The sequence below is a fragment of the Podarcis liolepis genome, assembly GCF_965112155.1.
Source record: "Podarcis liolepis genome assembly, chromosome: 10".
NCBI classification, from domain to species: domain Eukaryota; kingdom Metazoa; phylum Chordata; class Lepidosauria; order Squamata; family Lacertidae; genus Podarcis; species Podarcis liolepis.
Window position 1 is genome coordinate 50,852,586 of NC_139562.1, and position 23,534 is coordinate 50,876,119.

At 38.1% G+C, this 23,534-nt stretch overlaps 1 protein-coding gene across 37 annotated transcripts in view; it reads right to left on the minus strand.

Moving 5' to 3' along the window:
- NRCAM (neuronal cell adhesion molecule) overlaps window positions 1-23,534 on the minus strand; it is a 139,218-nt gene that overhangs the window by 16,027 nt on the left and 99,657 nt on the right. For 12 of the 37 annotated variants that reach the window (XR_014516580.1, XM_083463345.1, XM_083463314.1 and 9 more), the window contains 9 exons: window positions 23,107-23,332; window positions 22,786-22,901; window positions 21,660-21,864; window positions 21,232-21,354; window positions 19,797-19,982; window positions 10,367-10,492; window positions 7,934-8,086; window positions 3,894-4,025; window positions 1,708-1,786 (listed from right to left, as the gene is read on the minus strand). Coding sequence is in view for 36 of the 37 variants with exons in the window: in XM_083463345.1 (XP_083319471.1) it covers window positions 1,708-1,786; window positions 3,894-4,025; window positions 7,934-8,086; window positions 10,367-10,492; window positions 19,797-19,982; window positions 21,232-21,354; window positions 21,660-21,864; window positions 22,786-22,901; window positions 23,107-23,332 (1,346 nt within the window). In the remaining variant the exon portion in view is untranslated. Of the gene's footprint in view, window positions 1-1,695; window positions 1,787-3,893; window positions 4,026-7,933; window positions 8,087-10,366; window positions 10,493-19,796; window positions 19,983-21,231; window positions 21,355-21,659; window positions 21,865-22,785; window positions 22,902-23,106; window positions 23,333-23,534 lie in introns of all 37 variants that reach the window. The other 25 variants (XM_083463339.1, XM_083463327.1, XM_083463332.1 and 22 more) reach the window with 5 other exon arrangements.

The window sequence follows — 23,534 nt, forward strand, 5'->3', positions numbered from 1 at the left end:
GAACTGAGTTGCCCAACAAAAACTCACCAGAGAATTGGCATAATTCTGCATGACTATGAGGTAGTATGGGAACAGAAAGCTATCATAGGTACAAGTTAGCATTTGAATAACTTCCCTTTGCGAACAATTCTGTCAATACTTAATTGCTTTAGGCCAATATTATTAGCCCAAATCTTTTATAATTATTGTTACCCAGCAACAATGAAATACAAAACCTAATCACCTTTAAAAGTTTCTGGATTGTAAGTGCCATAGAACAACACAGGACCTATTCTTTGGCATTCAGAATCATACAATACACAGCTTAGAACAATTAAATGAAAGACTAATTTCCTATAGATAGAAAGCTACAAAAATATACTGAACTCGTTAAAAATGACAATTAGAGCACTACAGTACATGACATACAAGAAACAAAGTATTTAAAATGATACATAAACATATCTTAAAATATGATAGAACGCACAAACAAAACACAAAAGGCTAACCTTTTAAATAAATCATCCTTTCTTGTTTAAACCAACACATTGGATTAAAATGATAAAGCTTTCTTTGAATTATATTATATATTGTTATTAGTAGTTTGAATAGCATGCCTTTGTGAGGCAAGAAATACAGCTAATTTATTATTCTTATTAGATAACAATGAACTGGCTTTGAACTTAACAAAGTTCAGCTAATTTGAAACTACCACCTAATTTTTATCCATTCAAGTTGATGATTTTTACCCTTCATATATCACTTAGCTATTTTTTTCCTACTGTTGAACAAGAAGCCTAGAATTCATCTATGTTTGATTATTACACTACCAAGACAAAAAACAAAATCTGAGTACCGCTGAAGTCCATTATATTTTTTACTACTAAGCCTGGATTTAATACAGGACATTCATATATTTTGCTTTATTCCTGCTTTGAAAGGAATAAGGCAGAAAGATTAAATAATAAGTAAAAATAAAAATCACACATGCACAAAACTGCCCCAAAATCACAGTGAACACTGGAAGCAAATATATGAGACATATGAATGAAGTAAAACCCTGGATCCAAATTTGTTTTAAGTATTCGGTTAGCAATACTGCAATTTGGATCTGTATTTTACATTTCTGGTTGATCATAATGTATGATCTTAAGATTTTCCACATAGGTTGCAATCCTTGCACTCTTACCTGGGGGTAAGCCCCAATGAACACAATGGTACTTACTTCTGAGTAAACATGCATAGGATTGCTCCGGTAGATTGTAATCCACAGAGGCTGTGTGGGAACAAGGCTACCAGAAGACGATGAGACACTGAGGGAACTTCCACAACTTCTTCTAGAAACATTCCTACAGCAGTGGAGATGCTGCCATGCCTTGCCATGCCTTATGTTATGCTTTGCCACAATTACTGCACCCACAGAATTTCAAATTCCCCTTACAGTCAAGTGGATCATTAACTATCAGCTATGTTGGTATCTATGCCTGTGAATTGCCTTGCAATGGTAATGGCAATGGGGCTATGGTCCTACATCAATATATTTGTGGGTGACACCACATGATATTCTTAATGTTGGTGAGACATCATGTTTGAGGATGCTGAGCTGATGAAGCTACTAACACCTCCAGTATTAAATACTTCTGAACGGTGTGGAGCAAGTGTTAAAAATAAGTAGTACTCTTCAAAATCAAGCAGACATGACCCGTACGAATTAACCTAATTGCTTACCTGTATTCGCCAAGTGTTCCGTCGTCTTCTTTCATAGGCTGTATTTCTGGGTCACCATGAGCATCCTCTTTTTCTTTCACTAAAACATACAAATGAAGGATAACAATTAGCAAGGACTGGAAGTGTGATGCATGCCAACCCCTAGTGGGGTGTGTGCTTTCTGAAGGACCCTGTGTGCTGCAGCAGCTGTTTGCCAGTCACCTAACCCTTGCAATCTCCATCTCCTACTGCAGTTATAAAAAGGGGAGGACTGCCTTGGTTCATGCTGGAATCACCCTGGAATCCAGGAGAGCATTACTGTTATTAAGGATAAACTGGGCTGCAACTATATCCATGGAACATAAAGATCTACAGACAGAATGCTGATCTTCATCATAACACACTGCAATTTTCTTTTGGGTTGCATTCCGCAAGAGCATTTTCTAAAGAAGCGTCTACTGCAGAAACAGCAGAAAAGAGGTATCTGGTATTATTTTAGGCTTTGTAACTTGCAGGAGTTATATCATACTTTCTTTAGCTGATTTTTATGTTTATATTCAGTTTTAGTTGAAGTGTACTTGTATGTTTGATTTCCACGTAATTTGTTTTAAATCAAGTTGAATTGTCTTTAGACCAGTTTTATTATCATCACCAGTATGAAAGGAAGGAAAAGGTCTCACCCACCCTCAGATATGACTAATAAACCCAAATCTAAATAAAGTAAAAGAGATCGTGTTGCTTGTGCAACACAGACCATGCCTGCCATTTATAATTCCAATAGTTAATAGGTTTGCATCTTTAGTGGACACTAATAGGTCATATCAGATCACTAATGATACCAAGTCTCCAGAACAAAAAAATACAGAAGCTCCTTTGATGGATAACCCTCATTCAGAGCCCAATAAGTGTGGGATGCCTTTGCCCAGAGGTACGGTGGCCCATAGATTGCAGCAAACTACTCAGCGAGGTTTTGCCCAGTATCTTGTTTGTGTGGTGGGCTCATGGGAAAACGCTATAATACTGTCTGAGCAACCCTCTATAATTAACCAGTGTAAGAGTGAGAAGACTCCAGGGATTGACTATACCCCAAAAGACTTTATAAAAGTAAACCAGCACTGGTTGCCCTTCTTGTTACAATAAATAGTTCTGGTATGATCCCTTCCAGTTGGAAGAGAACAAGCTAATGACCCAGGAAACTATAGACTTAACTATTTTCTATTAACTATGGGGGAAGTTATATACTAGGTTCCTAACCAAGATTTAATGTTCTTCCATCCAAAATGCTTTGGGGAAGGTATGTTGGGAAACCTCTTTGCTCAAGGGTATGCCCTGTAATAATAGACTTTATAGAATATGCCCCTCTGCTTTGTGATTCCTACGCTGGAATTCAGCAGCATACAATTGGATCTTTACGGAGCAAACTACCAGGAATGTCAATTCAATTTTATGTTAAATATCCAATGGAAGATACAACCCCAAAGATGTCACTGATAGAAGCTAAATTTCTATCAGTAGCATGAGAAAATGAAAATTTCATTATTTGAAATTGGAAGGATTATTTTCAGGGTTGAACTCAAGATTACAATAGTTCTATATAATTGCATTTATGTCACACTTTTGAATCTGTAATCGCTGCCAAGTTAAGTTGCTTCAAATTCTTAAGATTTCACAAAAATTCCAGAAATAAATCTGAATCAAATTACAGATCCAAAGAGCAGCACAAGTAGTTCTCTACTCCCAGTTTCTTCCCACACCATATGGCGAACTGTTTTATCTAATACTGCAGCTCTACCCACACGAAAGACTTCCATGCAGGCGACAAAACTTCTTTTTCCTCTCATGCTGCCTCTAGGCCTCAACATACCCTCAAAATCAGCCCCAGGCGGTTGGGAAACCCTCCAGATTTTGAGGAAATCAGGGGGAGGAGACAGAAATCCCATTGAATCAGTAGAAGTCAGTTTGCTCAGCATGGATAAAACTGCCTTTCAAGGCAGTTTGCGATATGACCCAAGGAACTACTGTGAAAAGATTTATTTTATTTTATTTTATTTTATTTTATTTTATTATTTATTTTATTTTATTTTATTAAAAACCCCAATCACTTGGGTTCCTTGATGTAGTAATCTGGATTTGGGCAATTAAGAGTAGAGAATATATTAAATGTAAATAGAATTAAATATTTGAGCTCACAGTGCAACATATCGTACCTGGATATTTTCCACCTTTATTTCTCCGTATGAAACAAACTATTAGCAAAATCAGGATGAGAAGAGCAACTGCGCACATAAGACCAATGAACCATCCTTGAGTAGCAATGTCAACCTGCCGGCTTGCCTTTGCTAGAAAATGGAAAAGGATTAATTATTATTCCCAAATATCCATTACATTAGAGTAATTTCACTCACAACCATTCTGTAAAAACACTCTATGTATTAATTTTGCATCAGAAGAATGACACTGAATGTGGTATCTAAGAACATTTGACCTCAGAATGGATTTGCAGCAAGGTTAATTAATGATGCTCAACATTGTGATTTGATTTATTTAGCATGCTTCACATGTCATGGATCTGTAATATTTGCTTCTTTAGCATACTCTACTTATTTTGCTAACTGATACCTATATATGGAGGTGGCTATGGCTAATATTTTTATAATGCAAAATTTGGAGGAAAGTCATTGAGTCCATAGCTTTGTGCAGAAAGGATGCATAATTTTACCAGCGAGATTATAGCACATTCCTAAAGCAGATTTTAAAGTCAACGATGACAGTCAAATTAGTTCAGTCAAGCAGGTTCCTACACTTGCTCATCAGTATATGAAATTAATTGATCTGTGGAATTAAGCAGCATGATCCACTTGAAGGCATTACTTATGCACAGTAGATTCACCTTTCTGCAAAAGGAAGTGCAACAAGATTTCTATGTAGATATTTACAAGTTTCACAGTTGTACTCTACAGGATTACTGCACTGTGGTTTTGAAAATGCATTCTTTATAAAAATAAGAGGTGATTATGGTAAGGTCTGGGGTTCTTTTATAAAGTATCTGAAAAATAACCTTACGCACCAACATAGCTAGTGATTAAAATACATAAAACTTTGACTTTCCAATGAATATATTAACATTTTATTATTTTTAAAAGTCCATTTTCTTAATAGAGAAACCTGAAATTTTCCAAACATGCAGTTATGAGGAATTAAGTTTAGGGTCAAACATTAAAGGAAGACATGCACATATAACATTCAAATGTATTCTGAAATTTCATGCCAACTAAACGAAACACTCCATGCATAATGTACCAAATATGTAACAAGAAAAGACAGTAACTTACTTTTGCAGCTTCTGATATTCCTTGCATACCAGGATACTGTTTATCCTGCTAAGGAGTACGCATTTCTAAAACCCAGTTGATGGAATCTAACTGGTACCCTTGTGCTTTTGATCCAGCAATGCCTCTGTTAATGGATGAGCTAGAGAGGAAATTGTAGCTGTTTCCTCCTTTCCTCTGCTCCTCTCTGGAGCCCATTTTTAGATGTACTGGAGGCTACAGGGATAAAATAACCACTATCACTTTTCTTCCATTAGCAGATACATCCACTGGATCAAAAACACTTCTGTGAGCACAAGGGTATCAACTGGATTCCTCCCAAGTTTTGTTTGTTTGTTTACATAAACTTTTGTAGTTGTGTTGCACAAATTGTTTTCTTTAAGCACACTGCTAATTTCCCCTGATGAATACAGAAGCTGCAAGTACATAGGAACGGGCCGTGCTACGCTTAATTAATATGAAATAATGTCTTATCATGAAGAACAAGAACTCTTTCAGAGACCACAAACATGTTATGTAGATTTGAGTCTAATCTGGGGTTTCAGACCACCACCCTGCCTTGCCCCATTTTACCTCCTCATATTTATTGTCACTAAGCAAGAATTTAGATGCTGAATTATTCCATTTAGTTTGAGGAATGACAATTCGCTGCTACATTATGGCAATGTAATTATCTTGCCACGCTTCTCTTCAGTTTGGCTTTCTCTGCATTTCCTATAAATAAAACTCAGGAAAATGCAGAAGAATTGTACTAAGTCAATCCATGAGCATGGAAAGAAATTGTCCCCACTATCTTCCTGCTACTTTCTTGCCCCTCTTTAACTGTCCCCGGCACTATCCAAAACACATTTCCCCTTTCCCCTTCCCTTGGTGATGAAAGGAACAAGCAAGGCAGCTCCACACCTTCTCTCCACTACTAACAGCATGAAAAGGTCCAAGGGGCTATAGGAGATGTTCTTCTAAACAAGGACTTCCCCTTGCATGTTCACTAGCATTCAGGGCCCTCTATAGGTTGCGTGTCCTGTGGTATGGGCTGTCTACACTGCATCAGAGCACCTATACCTCTTCAGGAAGGTTCTGACATTTAGTGTTCTTTAGGACCATGAATTCTGGTAAAGCCACTGACCTGACCAACAAGGTCCTCTCCAATTATATGATTCAATGGTTTGCTATTTTTGTGTTTATCTGGTAGGTGAGCTATTTTTGTGGAAATCTGCCGTCTAGTTTTAGCTTTGCAGGTGTGAAATCCCCACCCCCACCCATAATCAGTTGGCTTCTGCAGCAATAGTCACAAGAAAAGTGTCATCCTATTGCCAGAGTTTCATTAACTTCTACATAAAAAAGCTGTGAATGCTGCTGTTTAAATTTTATCAGCTTTGCTATAAACACAGAAGGAAACTGATAAAAGGTATTGTAGGGAATTGAATTAAGACCAGATCATATAATTTTACTATGACTATACTAAATACACTGACATCATAGTTTAAGAGTTTACCATAATGCCATACAATTTTTCAAACAGCCATACATTGGAAATATATAATGTAAAAGAACATTATAGCCCCTTAACTAGACAGTACTGATTGCCTAGGGCAGTGGAGAAGAATGAAATGTGTGTCTAGAATTTAAGCTTATTGTCAGCTTGTACTTGCAGAATAGGTAGTGCTGACCATGTGTTATGAGTACAGGTGACTCCCTACTTATGGGATGGTTACATTCCAGCACCCCATGTGCATAAGTGAAAATTGCGTAAGTGGGAAGCACCCTCTAAACACCTTTTAAATGCTCTTTCTGCCACGCTCTCTCCAATCCAGATCAAAAGGAGTGTACCAAAAATATCCACAAGTGGAACTGAGGCTTTGGGGCACCAAAGGTCAGGTTCCAAGGTCTTGCAAGGCCTCAAACAGCATCTCAGACGTGACTTTCAGTGCTTTGCAAGGCACTGAAAGTTGTGTAGGGGGCCCTGTAGTGTGGATGCTGAGCACCCACAAGATTTTTTTGTGGGTGCTCGGGCCCCAAGGTCCCCCTAGAGTTGGCACTCCTGGCAGTCACACGCGAGTTGATGACGCAGAAGTGGGGATTCGTCTGTACTGGCATTTTCCCAGACCCTTTCTGAACACATGGGGTTGCATGTAGAAGAGCACTTTGCATTCCTCCCATATATAATCAGAGAACATGATTTTAACTTTTTAAACTGGCCCTTTTTATCAGGTTCTTTGGTATCTTCCTAAGTGTTCCACGTTATAAAATTAACATTTGTTCTTAGCATTGCTATTGAAATATTGCAGAGTATATACAATTTATGAAACACCTGTACCAACAGCACCCCCCTAAATACTTCCATAAAGAACATGATTATGCCACTCAACATGACATCAATATTGGTAACAGAAACTATTATTTTCCTCTTTAAATTATTGCTGTTTTATAAAGATAAATGGAAAGAAGCTCTTTATCTCCCTTCTTACATTTGATTCAGTACAAAACATGCCAAATACTATACTTATTCTGGTTTTAATACATTTGGTCTATCAGAACAACAAAGTTAATATATTTTTTATTGATCCTTAAGCTAGAAGGAACGAGTTTGATAATCTGAGTTCGATGTCCTTAGACTTAGTTATTCGCTAACACAAATGTACAATCCAGAAACAAAGCATTAAAAAGGGCCCCTCAAAAGGAGCCATGAAAAATGTATACTTCCTTACAACAAATGGCAAAGTGATAAAAACAAATTCATGGAGCATACCAAAGACATGCTGGTGTGAGTATGAGACACACATTTTAGCTCTCCCTTGGATAGAGCAGAAAAGGATAATTTTATATATAAATATACAAACATAGCACTACTTCAGATTCCCAGCACTTAACACATCACAATTCTGAATGCAGAGCAGAATTGGTATGGTGTGCCTCACCTGGACCTGTCTCAAACACAGCATCTGAACTCCTAAAACCAGAAAGACCCTCAGCACCAACCCGGACTTTATATGATGTTCCTGGTGTTAATCCTTTTAACATAAAGAAGTTCCGGGAACCATTAACATTTTCTTTTTTCAAATCTTCTTTGCCTACAAAATTTTTAGGAACACAACAATTGGAGTATTTAAATTCACTGTCTTGAATTCATGCTTACACTTCTTACTGCCATTTGGCAAAAGTTTAGATTTCTTTCTCAAAAATGTTTTGCAGTTATTTACTAATATACAATATATAGGTAAACTGTAGGCTAAATGACAAAGAGTATTGTGGCACCTTAAAGCCTAATATTTTTTTATTATGGTACGTGCTTTAATGGACATCCTTAGTCAATGTGGTACCCCTCCAGAGGTTGTAAAATCACAATCCTCTTTGAATTTTGGTCAGGCTGGTTGGGGCTGATGGGGTTTGTAGTCGAACAACTTCTAGAGGACACTGTGTGTGTGTGTGAATGTGCAAACAGTAAGGAGTGAGATTGGAAGGGAACGAGTTAAAAAAGACCTGAAGACTACAATAATTATATCCGACTTTAAATGGATGTAAAATAATTACAGCCTCTATTCACAAAGCAACATTAATAATTATGAATAGTATAGTCACAAATGATTTTATGTGCATTTAAGATATACTGTAATTGTCACAGTTTGTACTTTTAGCATTTCATTTCATAATGAAATATATACTGCTTATAACCCTGCTCCCAACCCTATGTGGGTGTATACTTGTCAACTTAGAATAGTACTTCATGCATCTGATGAACTGGACTCCAGTTCACGAAAGCTTACGCTGTTAGATATTTATTAGCCTTTAAGGTGCCTTTAGCAGCAGCTATCAGCCTGGAAACAGTCACAATCTCATTTTTCATCTATTGTGAAAGATTCATTTTGATTAGTCTGCTAGTGGAAAGGAAATGTTGTTTTAACTGTTAAAATGGCCACAAAGATGTGATTATAGTTTTGTTTTCTTGGAAAATGGTGTTAAAAGCCTAAATATTTTAGAGAGGCACATTTTCTACTTAGATTTTTCTTTACATTTTCCTTAATTTCTCAGCAATCAAGCAAAGAAAAGGGGAGGAATTCATTCATAACCAGAATTTGTGTGGCTCATTGAACTGCCCACTTCTGCCTAGTTCATCTTTCTCAGAATTAAGAGTGAAAATCCTTCCATTCAGATATGATTCTCACATCTTTCTGTTCAGGATTTATTAAAAATCTGAAAGATACTCATTGTATAATTACAGAAGGCTTCTCTGAAACTGGATTTTACTGGGGACTGATGATGGCATTTTCCCTCTCATGTAATGGGGCAAGTATGCCCTGACCACCAAAAAGTGACCTTTGGGGGATAGCTCAGTAGGTAGAGTGTGAGACTCTTAATATCAGGGTTTTGGGTTCAAGCCCCACATTGAGCAAAAGATTCCTGTATTGGTTGGTCCTTTCCGACTCTATTTTATTCTATTTTAACCTCATGGACATAATACAACTGAAGGAAAGCAAACAAGCAGACACCTTTTGCCAGCAAAACATCAAGCATTTAATTTTAGGGTTATAGTTGCATCAAATTGCTGCCCTGAAGATGTTTAGAAAACCAGGCTTTCTAGTTTTAATGAAGACTAATTGGCTACATATGAATTTAATGGCACAAAAAAAACCCAGTTTCAATATACTGTAGTTTAAAGCGTATTGTTAAAGACGTTTTTGCTTCTTAACCTTTCAGGTTAAGTGTCTCTGAAGCTGCATTGCATTAATGAGGTTTTAATAACAGAATTCCAAGCACAATAAATATGTATGTGCTTAATAAGACTGAATGTACTCCATGATGGGCTGCCTCATCAACTCTCACCAGAGTGAGGTGGGCAAAGAGGGGTAATTGAAGATGCAGAAGCAGCACGTCCTCACGTATATATGCTGCTTGGTGGGGAACTACCAATTCACACAGTTTTACATGAGCTGTTCCCTCTGGGGCTGTGTGTGCTTTTCAAGACAATGCTAAAAATTCTGCTGAATTGCCCTTTGTGGGTGAGGGAAAGGGTTTGATTCAGTCACCACCTACTAAACAGCTGATCAACAGGAATTTAGTAGCTGTGATAGAAAACTCTATGTGCAGCTCCATGCATGTCCATTTAGTTAGGGGCATTTTATTAAGTGCTGTTGGCTCTAATTCCTAAAAACAATACAATAAAATAACATTAATTCAAATGTGTGCGTGTACACACTTCTATGCACTTCATATTGAAAAGTTTGCTGCAGTTTTTTAAAAGCAAAACTAGTTTTTGAAAACTTAAGTCGATTTTGGGCCATTTTCTTATTATTATTAAAATATTTTGAAATATATTACAGCATTTGGAAGAATTCAATGAAATGTCTTCTTACTGCCTGCCACACCATATTCAACATAAATGTTCTCATGAACTGGACCCTCATACTCCCAACTGATATTGGCATAGGTCTCAGCAGCAGCTGCCGTAACATTTTTGATCCCTGGATACACTGGCGGCACTAAATACACAAGAAAAACAGAGCAAGATATGAAAGGCTGCATGCATCTCGTACAATCCAGTTTTAACTTCTTCCCTAACCTGAATCTTAAGAAATAGAATATTGATTTGTTTCTGTTTTCGGGAAAATGAAAAATGTGGACTTACCATGAATTCCCATTAGCAGCAATTCTCAGGTGGACCACTCTTCCGTTCAGTGAAAGCCCCTCCTCTTGGTTACCAGGCATGGTCCTCTTTAAGATGGAACCAAGGGGAGGAGCTTCCCTCAGCCCCTGGGCTGTGACAAGAGTTTGGATAAGCTTCTACCATGAACTTTACTCTGACAGGAGGTCTACTAATAGTATTAGTAGATCTAATACAACAAGCATGAAAACACTGTAGCTAATGTACTGCTATGATTAACAAAGAAAAAGAACTTCCTACTAGAGTCAAACTATCTAAACCCACTACAGATACTGAATGGGCTTCCAAGAATATAACTGTTGCTTTTCTCTATATTTACCTATTTGCAAACTACCCCACCTTTGAATCACTGAGAATGGAAATAAACAATGTCAATATTTCCCTCTCTGCGGTGGGGTAACCTTTAATTCAGGTGTACCAAGTTTTCTTGTATCCAAACAGCAGGGAGATTCAATTGTTTTATCCCAAAGCCGCCTTCTTCTATGAAATGCAGCATTAGGATAACGCATCGTTACAAGTATGATCATTTGATAATGTCTAGCAAAGGTGTGCATGAATCTTGAGGGTGCATCTCTGCGCACAGTAGGCTTCTGTAGGCTGTGGAAACAGCAGTATTGCATTTATAGTGAGCTGGCATCTTATCCTTATAGACTTTAAATATCGTCTTCTAACCAACGGGACATTGTGAGGATGGACAAATCTGTCCCCACTGAAGATTACTACAGAGGGTTGGACTTCCAATTCCCTCCCAGCTCTACAATTCTATGATCAAATCTCTGTTCAGAAACAGTAAATGAATGACCATGAAAGGATAGGAACATAGGAAACTGTCTTATACTGACTTGGACCACTGGGTTCATCTAGCTCAGTACTGACTGGCAGTAATTCTCCAGGATTCCAGGTGGAGGTCCTCCCCAACCCTACCTTGAAATGCTGGAGACTGAACTGGGGATGTTCACATGCTCTATCACTGAGCTGTTGCTCTTCCATGAAATCTGACCTCCCAATGAAAAGTGGAATGAAATACTCTAGTTCTCCTAGCTTCCATTGCTTTGCAGAAACCCCCATGTGTAGGTCATCCAAATACACCAGGGAGGGTTGCAGTGAAACTCAAACAGGAAAAGGTGGAAAAATCAGAGCCATGAGAGCTATTCTTGTCCCCATTTCCTTCTCCTCATTTTGCTGCCACTATATCCACTATCGCTGCCACTATATCCTTGTGTTGTTTTTATGGTGGGACAAGGAGGACTCAATACCTCTCAAAGCCACCTGATAAGCTGGCACATTTAGAAAGACAGTAAATGTCTTACACCTGTTTGGACATAATGTATTTTACCAAAGTTATAAAAAAAATGGAGTGCTTTGGTGGCCCTGAGGTTGGGAAACTGGAAAGTAAGCAGTCTTCATATTTCCCCAAACTATATGAACAATCTCCATAAATAGAAGTGGACAACAGGTTCACGTATCATTTTTTTCCTTCCCAAATTTGCTTTTTTGTCCTCCTACATATAATCCAAATTTCTAACTAAAAGGATTAGGGAAGGGAGGGGGGAATCTATTTTCAAAATTGTCACAAAGGTCTGTGATGCTCTGAACAACTGTCTTGCCTGCCAACAATGCAAGGCAGGCCTGGAAGCTGAAGAGAAGCCCTTCCTCATGGTGTTGTACATTGTTGTTGTTGTTGTTGTTGTTGTTGTTATTAAAGTGGATCCTGCCTGGTAACCCAGTGGAGGTGATTCCCCGAGTTCTGTTCCACTGTGGCACCATTGGAGAATTAGTGACTACAGGATTAGCAGACATTGCATATGACATGGTAGTAAGCATGCTATGTTAGTCTATTATGAAGTACAACTAACTATATAACTGTTTAATTCTATGCAACTCATTTAAGAGTATGCCCCATTCAATTCAGTGTGACATTTCCAGATAAGTAGGCATGTTTATGAATTCTACTTCTCAGATAGCCACATCTAAAAGGCTAGCAAACATCTCAAAAGTGACAGTAATTCTACAGATTGATGGAAAACCATAAAGACACGCAGAAATATAACTTTCTATTTTCATATTGTTTTGGTAATTCTTGAATTTCTTTCCTGCAGTTTCTTTCTGTGGAACATTGCAGTTCAGCTGTTTTGATGGCATTAAAATCCATAAGATAAATATCCTTCCCCTTATATGTTGGTAGGTACAGTCTGGGGTGGACCCTGGTAATATGGTGCCCTGTGTAAGGCCAAAGTTTGATGCCCTCCCGGCCCTTGTAGCAGCTTCCCAAATTGGCTAAGTGAGGCACCGGACTTTGGGATGAAGGCACAAGGCTGGGTCCTGGAGCCCTACTTCACAGAGTTGGGCAAGCACTAACTAGGCTTTTGGAGGGATCCTCTCAAAGCCCTCGTGCCTCTTTCCTGAAGCAAGCACTTACTTAGGCTTTGGAGAGGAAGCGGGAAGGCGCCCCCTCGGCTTGGCGCCCTGTGCAGGGGAACCAGTCTTGCCACCCTAAATCTGTCTCTGGTACAGTATGCATAACAGGGAAGGTTTCAAAAAGGGGTTTCAAAAGGGTTCTCTGAATTTTCTTCATCAGAGAAAGCAGGAAAGAGGAAAACAAACAGTGAAAATATTTTTACAGAGTAAAAATGTTTCATATATCACAGCACCATCTTACCTGTTAAGTCAACACAACACATACATAAATGGACACCCATGCAGGTTCCTTTAAAACATTTTACTTGATACAATAGGAGAATAAGTTGCAAAAGGAAAACAAGCACATAAAATCATTATTAAGATGCAGATCAATAATAATAATAATAATAATAATAATAATAATAATAATAATAATTGTTATAGCTATCTTCAAAGGCTAATAATCATTCATTCATCACTCTGATGAACATAGGCTTTTATCACAAAGAGGCACCCATCAGGAACTGCAATGGTACAACCTGTGCCATCCCAGAGATGACCAAGTAAAGAAGGATTTTATAGCTGAAGTGCATGGTAGGTTGCGTTCGTTACTTTATTAATTATTTGTATTATTTTTTTACCCACCCTTCACCTCGGGCAGGTTACAGCAATGTAATAAACAATAATAAACACAGATAAGCAGTAAAAATCATAAAACAGTTTCTGTCACAAAAGAACAGCAGAAATTCAGCATAAGAGGTGGGTTTCATAAAATGGAAACTTTAGCTGTTAAAAGGTAAGGTAAAGTGATTCCTCTTCAGCACCTCTGTGTGTTCTATGTGGTTAATTCACAACATGTTCTCAAACGTTATTCAGCATGCAAAACCATTTGAGGAATGAAATGCCATGCATTTCTTTCCCCCTGGAAACAATGCTGAAAAACCTGTCAGGGGAAAGATCAGGGTTTTTTATTTTTAAGATTGTGCTAATCCACCCCCACAATGGTTCATCAACCAGCTTCTGGAACTGAAATCAACTTCCTGCTTTCTGTGGCAGCACATATTTACTGCTGATTGATCTAGAAAAGAAGGAAGCTCCCAGTTTGCATCTGTAAAACAAAATATAGAATCGCCCTACTTTGAGCCTGTGTAAGTTCTAGGTACTCAAAAATAGGAACCTTCCTTGACGAACTTGCAAAACAGATGCCTTTTAGTAATGCAACAGATATGCAAAATTAAAGGAAGTTGCAGCAAAACACAATTGGATATTATTCCTTCAAGAAAGAGGACTTAATTCTGACTGATTTCTTGAAAATGTCTGAAGACTAATCTTTGCTTCCCCCAAAATAACAGTTTACATGATGATGCAACACATTGTTACCAGTCAGTTAGCACTTTCAGGAACCATGCTCCACTCTGCAGAGATGCATTCAGAGCAAAATCAAACATGAATCTGTTCATGCTCTGGGCACAGAGAGAAATTTATGGAGAACTGTGATTTTGGAAACGCTTCTCTTGGAGTAATCTAACAAAGCCGGTAAAGTCCAGCTCCAACGACCTTCTGCTGGTTCCCTCATTGCAAGAAGTAAAGTTACAGGGAACTAGGCAGAGGGCCTTCTCAGTAGCGGCACCCACCTTGTGTAATGCCCTTCAATCAGATTTTGAACAAATAATCAATTGTATGACTTTTAGAAGACAGCTGAAGGCAGCCCTGTATGTGGATTTTTTTTAAAGTTTGATGTTTTATTGTGTTTTTATATTTTGCTGGAAGCCACTTAGAGTGTCTGTGGCAACCCAGCCAGATGAGCGGCATATGGAATTATTTATTTACTATAACTATTATTCTTTTCAGGAAAACAAAGAATTGTCATCTTTGCCAATGTGGTTCCCCCCACCCCAGTACATAATCTGATTATTGTATTATGAACAGGGGAAATACCCCTGTATGATGGTAAGAACAGGAAGAAATGGGGAGTTCTAAAATTTTTGGATGATGAAATGCTAACATCCAGCCTAAAAGGCTTTGGCCCAGTATGCCTACAGAAGCATCTCCACCCCCATCGTTCAGCCTGGACACTGAGGTCCAGCTCTGAGTAAGTTTACAGGGAATTAGGCAAAGGGTCTTCTTGGTAGTGGTGCCTGCCCTGTGGAATGCCCTCCCATCAGATATCAAGGAAATGAACAACTATCTGACTTTTAGGCAGCCCTGTTTATGGAAGTTTTTAATGTTTGATGTTTTATCGTGTTTTTAATATTCTGTTGGGAGCCGCCCAGAGTGGCTGGGGAAACCCAGCCAGATGGGCGAGGTACTACTGCTACTACTAAAAATTTATTACTATTATTACCATTGTTGTTGTTATTGTTATTGTTATCCTCTGCTTCAGTTAATAAACAACATATCTATATAGCTTTATTTTTTTTATTAACCAAGTTAAATAGCCAGTTAATTCATATAAATAGGCAAAATACCAACAATGACAACCATCTATTTAAGTAAAAACAACAACATTAATTTATGGATGTACCAGAACAAGTATGTTGTGGTTGTAAGGTGTCAAACTGCTACATAACATGTCAGCACAATATACCAAATAATTTCTGTATGAAACTGTTTTGATATTTGTAAGCATATTTTGTTGAAGTGTTTCAACAAAACAAGTAAGGATAGGTGGGAATCTCATGTAGACCACATCTTTAAGCAAACTGACCTAATCAGGACTTCCTAGACCAATCCAAGAGTGGGAATGTAATTACCCTTCAGTTTTCAAGCTTTTCTGAATTTTGCGATATAGTTCTCACTTCAAGAAAGTATCCAGATTCATAAAACAATGCAAATTTTAGGCTAACATATACTTTATATGTATATTGTGTTTCATTATGTGTTTAAGAATTTTTTTATGTGGGATTTTAAAAAATAGAGAATAATGCAGTGGAATGAATTTATGAATATATGCTTGGGGAAAACTGACATGAGCCAGAAATAGGCTGATGTGTCCAGATTCTCTGAAATTTTGATTTGAAATTCTACGGGAAGTAATCCAACATTATGATGTTTTAATCCATGATGCTTTAATACAACATCACAGTTCTATACTACTCTTTAGATAGTAACACTGATTACCATTTCTCCAATTATTGTTTATATTTCACTTTCTTATGCTAATAACAACAGCCATCTTAACTTACAGCTAATAAGTTCTATAACCTGTGAACCAAACAGCGCATTTAACAGGTCAGCCTATGAACAGATAACATAAAACTCTCCAATAGAACAGTAGGTATTAGGAACCGAAATGGTCATGAAACTATCCTCTCTGTGTGTTTATTAAGGCCACACATATAAGGAGAAAGGAATACTGGAAATGAGTAAGCAAAAGATGGCATTCAATGAACTGACTGTACATGTCTGTGTGTCTGTGTATTTGAAAAGTGAACTTTATTTAATACCATCTTTGCTTCCACTTTATTTGCAATATACTAGCCCACTTTGCTTCTACAGGACACAGACATATAAAGCTCGGTGTGACCAATAAACACATGGCACTAGATCTCACCAATGCTTGAATTAATTGGGGAGGGAAGCCTTTACTCCCCCCCCCCCCATTGCTAGCAGAGGCATTCTCAGAGGTTCTGAAGTAAGAGAAACCTGCAAGCTATCATTACTGCCACAAAACAGCCTTAGTGATAGAAAAATGAGCTCCTCCCTGTAGCACAAACTTGCCTCCTCCTCAGAGCCTGTCTAATGGATTGTCATGAAAGACAGTACATACATGTATGCTTTTTGAAGCAATAAGACAGTACTATGTTAAAGAAATTGATGGATGTCCAATAAACATTCCCTCTATCAGCGCAACACTCTCCTTTAATGAATTGCATTGTTCCTTTCACTTATACAGGCTGATTTCTTTTTAAAGAAACTGAATTTAGAATTTGAAAAAATCCATACAATTCATGCTCATCTTTACCTGCACTTAGGTCAAGCGGAAGAATACCAACATAAATGGAAGAAAATAAAAGGACACTACATAATTAGGTACAACAAAAGGAGCATATAGATCTATATATATACCTATCTATAGTATAAATCTACACATATATATTAAAGCACAAAGGCATGCAGTTAAAGTATTAGAAGAAGGGAATAAGAAGTTAAACACTCACACTAAAGAGTGGTTTTAAAAACAAAGACTAATAATCATGCATTTGTTTCACCAACTATCATTTTTTTTAAAAAAACCCACACCTTTCTTAACCACTTATCCTTTTGTCTTATAATTTATTAATGTGCAGTTAAGTTAAATCATAGGTGTGCTTGCATGTGCACACACACACTACAGCAGTTTTCCAGAATAAAGACACTTCCTTGTTCTGCCAAACTTAGGACAATTGTCGGTTGCTTGGTCCAAATAAAGGACTTGCTTGACAGCTTTTTCTTTTCTTTTCTAAGTGACCAGCATTACTTTCCTCTGTTTGCCAGTTTTTATGATACTTTTAGTCTGGCATTTTCAAAAACAGCAGTACAGTGGTGCCCCGCAAGACGAATGCCTTGCAAGACGGAAAACCCGCTAGACGAAAGGGTTTTCCGTTTTGGAGGTGCTTTGCAAAACGAATTTCCTATGGGCTTGCTTTGCAAGACGACAATGTCTTGCGAGTTCCTGCTGGTTTTTTTCCCTCCCCCCCCCTTTATCTAAGCCGCTAAGCCGCTTATCGGCTGATCCAATCAGCAGATAAGCCGCTAAAAGCCGCTAATAGCGCTAATAGCGCTAATCCGCTAATCCGTCAATGGGCTTGCTTCGCAAGACGAAAAAACCGCTAGACGAAGAGAATCACAGAACGGATTCTTTTCGTCTTGCGAGGCACCACTGTACTTGTTTTCTGAGGGAAGGTCACTTTATAGTTTCTTTCACTTGTAACTTGCCCCTGCTTAGCATCTTACGTGTTCTGCTATGTTTGGTTTTGGCTTTATTCCCTGTTTTGGATACTATTAGATTTAGGGCAGTGATTCAGAGGAAAGTATTATACCTGCAGAACAGGCTTTAATTAAGAATCCTAATGCAGCGGCCAAAACTATAAAACGGATACAAAACACAATGCATTATATTTAGGGTATAATACTGCTTAGACAGCTGCAGTATAGCGTGTTCTCCTTCATGGAGAGCACGTGTTGCGGTGGGGGCCGACAAGACACTCCAAAATTGTGGGGCGGGCCAATTGATCATTGGCCACTGTTGTGACTGGGCTTCCCTTGTTGTTGGGAAGAGGTTAATGTTGCCATTTTGTGATTGACAGCTAGAAACGTTAAAACTCCCTGCACGAAGCGTAGAGCTTCCTCTTTTCACTCCATGCATCGGATTGCCTGTCCCCCCCTCACTATATTTAGGGTTGTTCGCATTGACCTTGCTATGCCTGTCATGGAGTCATCTGCTCTTGGGGCAGGGGCCCGGTAGGAATTTTGTCCATTTGGCTGATTGGCTGGTGCCATTTGGTTTTTGCCTACGGTGTAGCAAATCGTCACAACTTGTAAGATTGCGGTTAGGCATTGGTTTTTGGTTTGGTTGGTTGAGGGGCATGGACTGGCTGTGCCTGCCCCTCTAATGCTGCTGCTGCAAGGGTATTCCATTAAAGGAATACAGGGGCTCACTATTGCTTTTGTCCGAACCCTGTCAAGGGGCTAGGGCCACGCAAGAGCCCCTGGTTGCATTTGGGGAGGGCTGAAGGCAGGTTCCCTGCTCCATCGCTACCCCCAAATGTATTCCCCTTTTCTGACTTTCACAGGCTTGCGAAATGTCAGTCTGTCCCCACCGGGGGCAGATAGTAGCAACCAATGCCTAAGCAACCACTCACATTTTTTTGTATTTTAATAAAGTTGTGGCCAAATTATGCCAAAAACCTTAAACAAAAAATTCTGTGTGATGTGTGTTATTTGGGGTGGCTTGGGGACCTCGACATGCAAACAGATGCTTTTACATGGCTTTCTGACTATTGTCTTCATGCTAATGATTCTGTGGAAGTATCTGTTCAAATATGTCCCAATCATTAAGCTATGAAAGCAAATGGCAGGCCCAAATGGCAACTTTCTGTGCACTTGGTTGAGTATTGTAGAGTATGCGTAAAAATATATATTTCAAGTAGAGATTTCTCCCCACAGGGTATATCTGTACTTGCAAAGAAAGAACGCTCACGTGGAACTGCACAATCCACAGTGGTTTAATGTAAGTCCCCATTCCATACTGGTGGGGAGGCAGCTCTGACTGAATCACTCAGGACTGCAGTAAGTATAAATGCCAAAAGTAGACAGTAAATCTTTAAAACAGTGCAATCCAGATATGACCTAAAATATTGTTTTCATTGGGCAGTGGGAAGCAAGGAAACCGTTTCATAAAATACATACAGCTGCAAGATGATCATATAGCCATTTTAGAGTGAATTTCGTGTGACCATAGCCCAACTATGGTGCCTGGAGAGCTATGTGACAATTTAAAAAGCATAGTTTAGCATGACACAATAGATATAAGTGACTATATGCATATGCAAGTCCCTTGTAAAACAATTATGCACAGCTTTTCTAGGGATAAACATTACAGCAGTTCTAAGAGCACCAAATTTTTGAAAACCAAAACCATAGAGACAATTCTCCAACTACAGCCAGCCAAATTCACTTATTTTTAGAGAGAGCAAAATAGCACAATTATTCAAATGTAAGTGGACATTCTTTATACATACCCATCTTACCTTCATCCATAATTGTTACTGCCTCCTCTGTTATTTGACTTCCAGCTCCAACTGATGTCTGTGCGTAGAAGTAAAACTTGTATCGAGTGCTGTAATTTAAGTTGCTTAATATCAGGCTGGTCTCATTGGCTGGTATACTGATCTCTTCCAAGCGGCCTAATTCATGTGTGTTATTAACTGTTGAAAGACAGCACAAATAATATAGTTAGTAGTTGTTTGGGAGCACATAACTGTTGCATCAAAAAGCATTGCACCAGATTTCACTACATATATCGAATTAGTAAACTCCCTTAATCACGTGACCATGGATGGCTCAGGTGGTTAGAGCGTGGTGCTGATAACACCAAGGTTGCAGGTTCAATCCCCATAAGGGACAGCTGCATATTCCTGCATTGCATGGCCCTGGACTAGATGATCCTCAGGGTCCCTTCCATCTCTACAATTCTAGGATTCTACGTAGCCATATGGCACACATGTTTTGGCACACTAAGCAGTATGCTTTTCAGCAGCCCTAGGTAAAAATTGAATTATGCAGCATTGCTCTCTGGTACTGTGGAAAGTCATGGATTTGTGTGTTATCTTCTTCATGTCTCTAAGGCTGTAGCCAAGGCAAACAGGGAGGAAAACAGAGGCTAAAATTGTTATTTAAAAAATTGGAGGGAGTCTGACAGATGCTGGAAAAGCAGAAAATGTTTGATGGGGCAAGCTGAAAGGGAATGGAGTGGGAAAGAACTTTATTATTATTTTTAAATGAAGAAGCACACCAACAGTTGTGGAGGGCTGGGCAAGGTTAACTCAGACAGACAGACCATCCAAACATGGAAAACCTAAACCTGAAATAAGTATAGTGGAGTGCTTTGAAAAAAATAAACCAGCCATGAATCAAAACTGAAGGCTGATGGGAGGAGGTAGCGATTTTGAGCAGTGATTTTGCCTTCAACCATCAGGTGGCATTCCAAAACCACACGATGCCAGATTGCGAGAGAGAGAGAGAGAGAGAGAGAGAGAGAGAGAGAGAGAGAGAGAGAAAAGTGCTATCATGCAACCTGCTTTCTATACGAATGGGACACCAAGAATGCAGAAGTGGAATACACTGGAAGTTTTAAAAGTTACCAGATTTGATTTAGCATTGCCCATTCCCATTTGAAGCATTTTTTATAAACTGTTCCCTACCAAATATATAAAACAATAATGAAAGTTTATACCAAGAACAAACTTAGTTGGTCTCCAAGGCGCTACTGGACATTATTATTATTATTATTATTATTATTATTATTATTATTATTATATATTTCGACTGCGTCAGACCAACACGGCTACCTACCTGAATCTGTTCCCTACAAATATATATTATCAACTTAAGAAGCTGCTATTAACTATTCAGTAAGCATGTCTTTTGAGAAATGAAAAACAACTGTTTACTCACTTGGTTGAAACTTTAGTATATATCCTACCACAACACCATTTGGATGAGAAGGTGGTCCCCATTCCAAAGTGAGGGAATCCAGATTTGGATTGGTAATCTTCAAAAAGGAGGGTGCGCTCGGAACTTTTAAGATGATAAAATGACACATGTTAAAGACAGTAAGTAGCAAACTTACCATCACCACCACCATAATTAAATAAAATTCAAATACAAGCCAGTGTAAATGAGCCCTACATTTACTTCCACCTTTTACACAATGTAATACTGATTAGGCAGTGGAACAATGTAAGACCCACATTCTAATCTGATTCATGTTTTACTCAAGAAATCCTAGTGATCACTGCTAGGATTATGATTTTCAGGAATGTAAAATGCATTTGAAACATTAAATGCAAATAGAGTAGCTTTATTGTTTTCTAACTGCATACCTCCTTCGGGAGTTTTAAATGTTTCATCAGGGGTTGCTGGTCCTTCTCCTTTTCCATTAACCACTCTAACATTCAATTTGTAAGTGCTATATGGCTCCAATCCTGGCAACATTCCATGCGTCTTATTTCCAGGAAAAGACAGTGCCTTTTTTTCGACATGCTGGTTAATTCTTCCAGATAAACTTTCCACTTTCATATAGTAAATCTAAAAATTAAAAATATTTTTCAAAAATATTTATCTACTGCTTCTCTGGTTTGCAACATACTATGATAAAGGTTTCTGACATGCAATTTAGGGTTCTGAGGCTCTTTTAGTGAGGCATACAAAATCCTAAACATGCTTATTTGGATTTATGCAGTCCTATGCATGTTTATTTGGACATAAAGCCCATAAGCCCCACCAACAGATCCTTTTAATCAAGTGCTTTTAAGACTGTTCATGTTCATCTGTGGTTACAGGGTGTGATTTAATTTTTTTAGCCCAAGACAATTACAAGGCATATATGTTGCAGTAACCTTTATTTTTATTACTTTAAAAGGTTTATCAGAAACAAATCTGAAGTTATTTAGTGGCACAGCAGGATGATAGTATTTGATAACACAGTACCTGCCAGGTTTATGCAGAACATTATTTATAAAGTGAATTGTTTTAAGTTTTATCTAATATGCTGGTATGAGAAGGTAGAATTCACAATTATTAGCAGTAGAAAAAAATAACTATTCAAGCCTGCTGATTTTTCCCCCTAATGCTAGTTGTACTAGAAAGAATAATCCCTGGTTGAGTCATGCTATATTAATTTTCAGAACCATTCACGTCACACTTTTCTGGAAGCACTTAAGGGTAAAGGATATCAGCAGTCAGGCTAAAAATCACTTTTGACAGAAATGAACTAATGGCCTTTCTTCTAGAAAGTGAAACACAATGGCTCAAGCAGTTACTTTAATCACATGGAAGCTGACAGAATAGCTATTTCAAACAAATACTGGCTGATGAAAATGAAACAGACTACTATAAAAAGAGATAAGCTTTAATATTTAGAGTTCAGAACTCATAGCTAGAAGTTCCCACCCCAAAAATATAAACAAAGAGTAAATATTATTTAAGAGGCTACAATGGTTAACTTACTTTGTATCCCTGAAGATGACCTCGGACATACTTTAACAGAACTGGATCCCATTGCACTTTTGCTAAGGTGCTGTTTACAACTTGAACCTGCAAATTGCCTGGAGCAACCATTGGTACTGTTGGAGAAAATTCAATAAATCTCAGGTTAGAGCAACTTACACACACTCATGACACTTTAAAGACTTCAGAAGTCTAGAAATTTGGTTGTGAATCTATATATTGCACCATAATGTAATTACTGCCAAAGCTTCAGTGCATTGCGATAAATGTATAGCCCTCGCAGCAAGGATTATAAAAATAAAATAAAATAAATCAACTTACAATCTTCCCCAGAATGTCCAATTGTTGTTGTTGGTTCTGGAGCAGGTCCCAAGTCATTTAACGCCTGCACTTTTATCTCGTAAGGAGCAAAGGTCGGTGTACCAGACACAATATATTTGGATACATTTGCAACTGTAACAGATGTCCAATCATCATCGCCATCCTTCTGTCGCCAACTGACTTTGTACTGGAGCCCTGGACCGTTGAACTGAAAATGCTTTAAGGGCTAAAATGGAAAGCGAAAAAGAAGAAGATATTTATAGTTAGCTACTGCATTTAAAGCAAATACAGAAAATAAGACAAGAATTTTATAAAACCAATGGCCTTGGTTTGAAGAATTCCACAATATGCCAGTTTAACCAGGTGCTTCCTGTGAAATGTATTAATCTTATTGCTTGCATAGTTAGATATTTCCAACCAAACCCTTT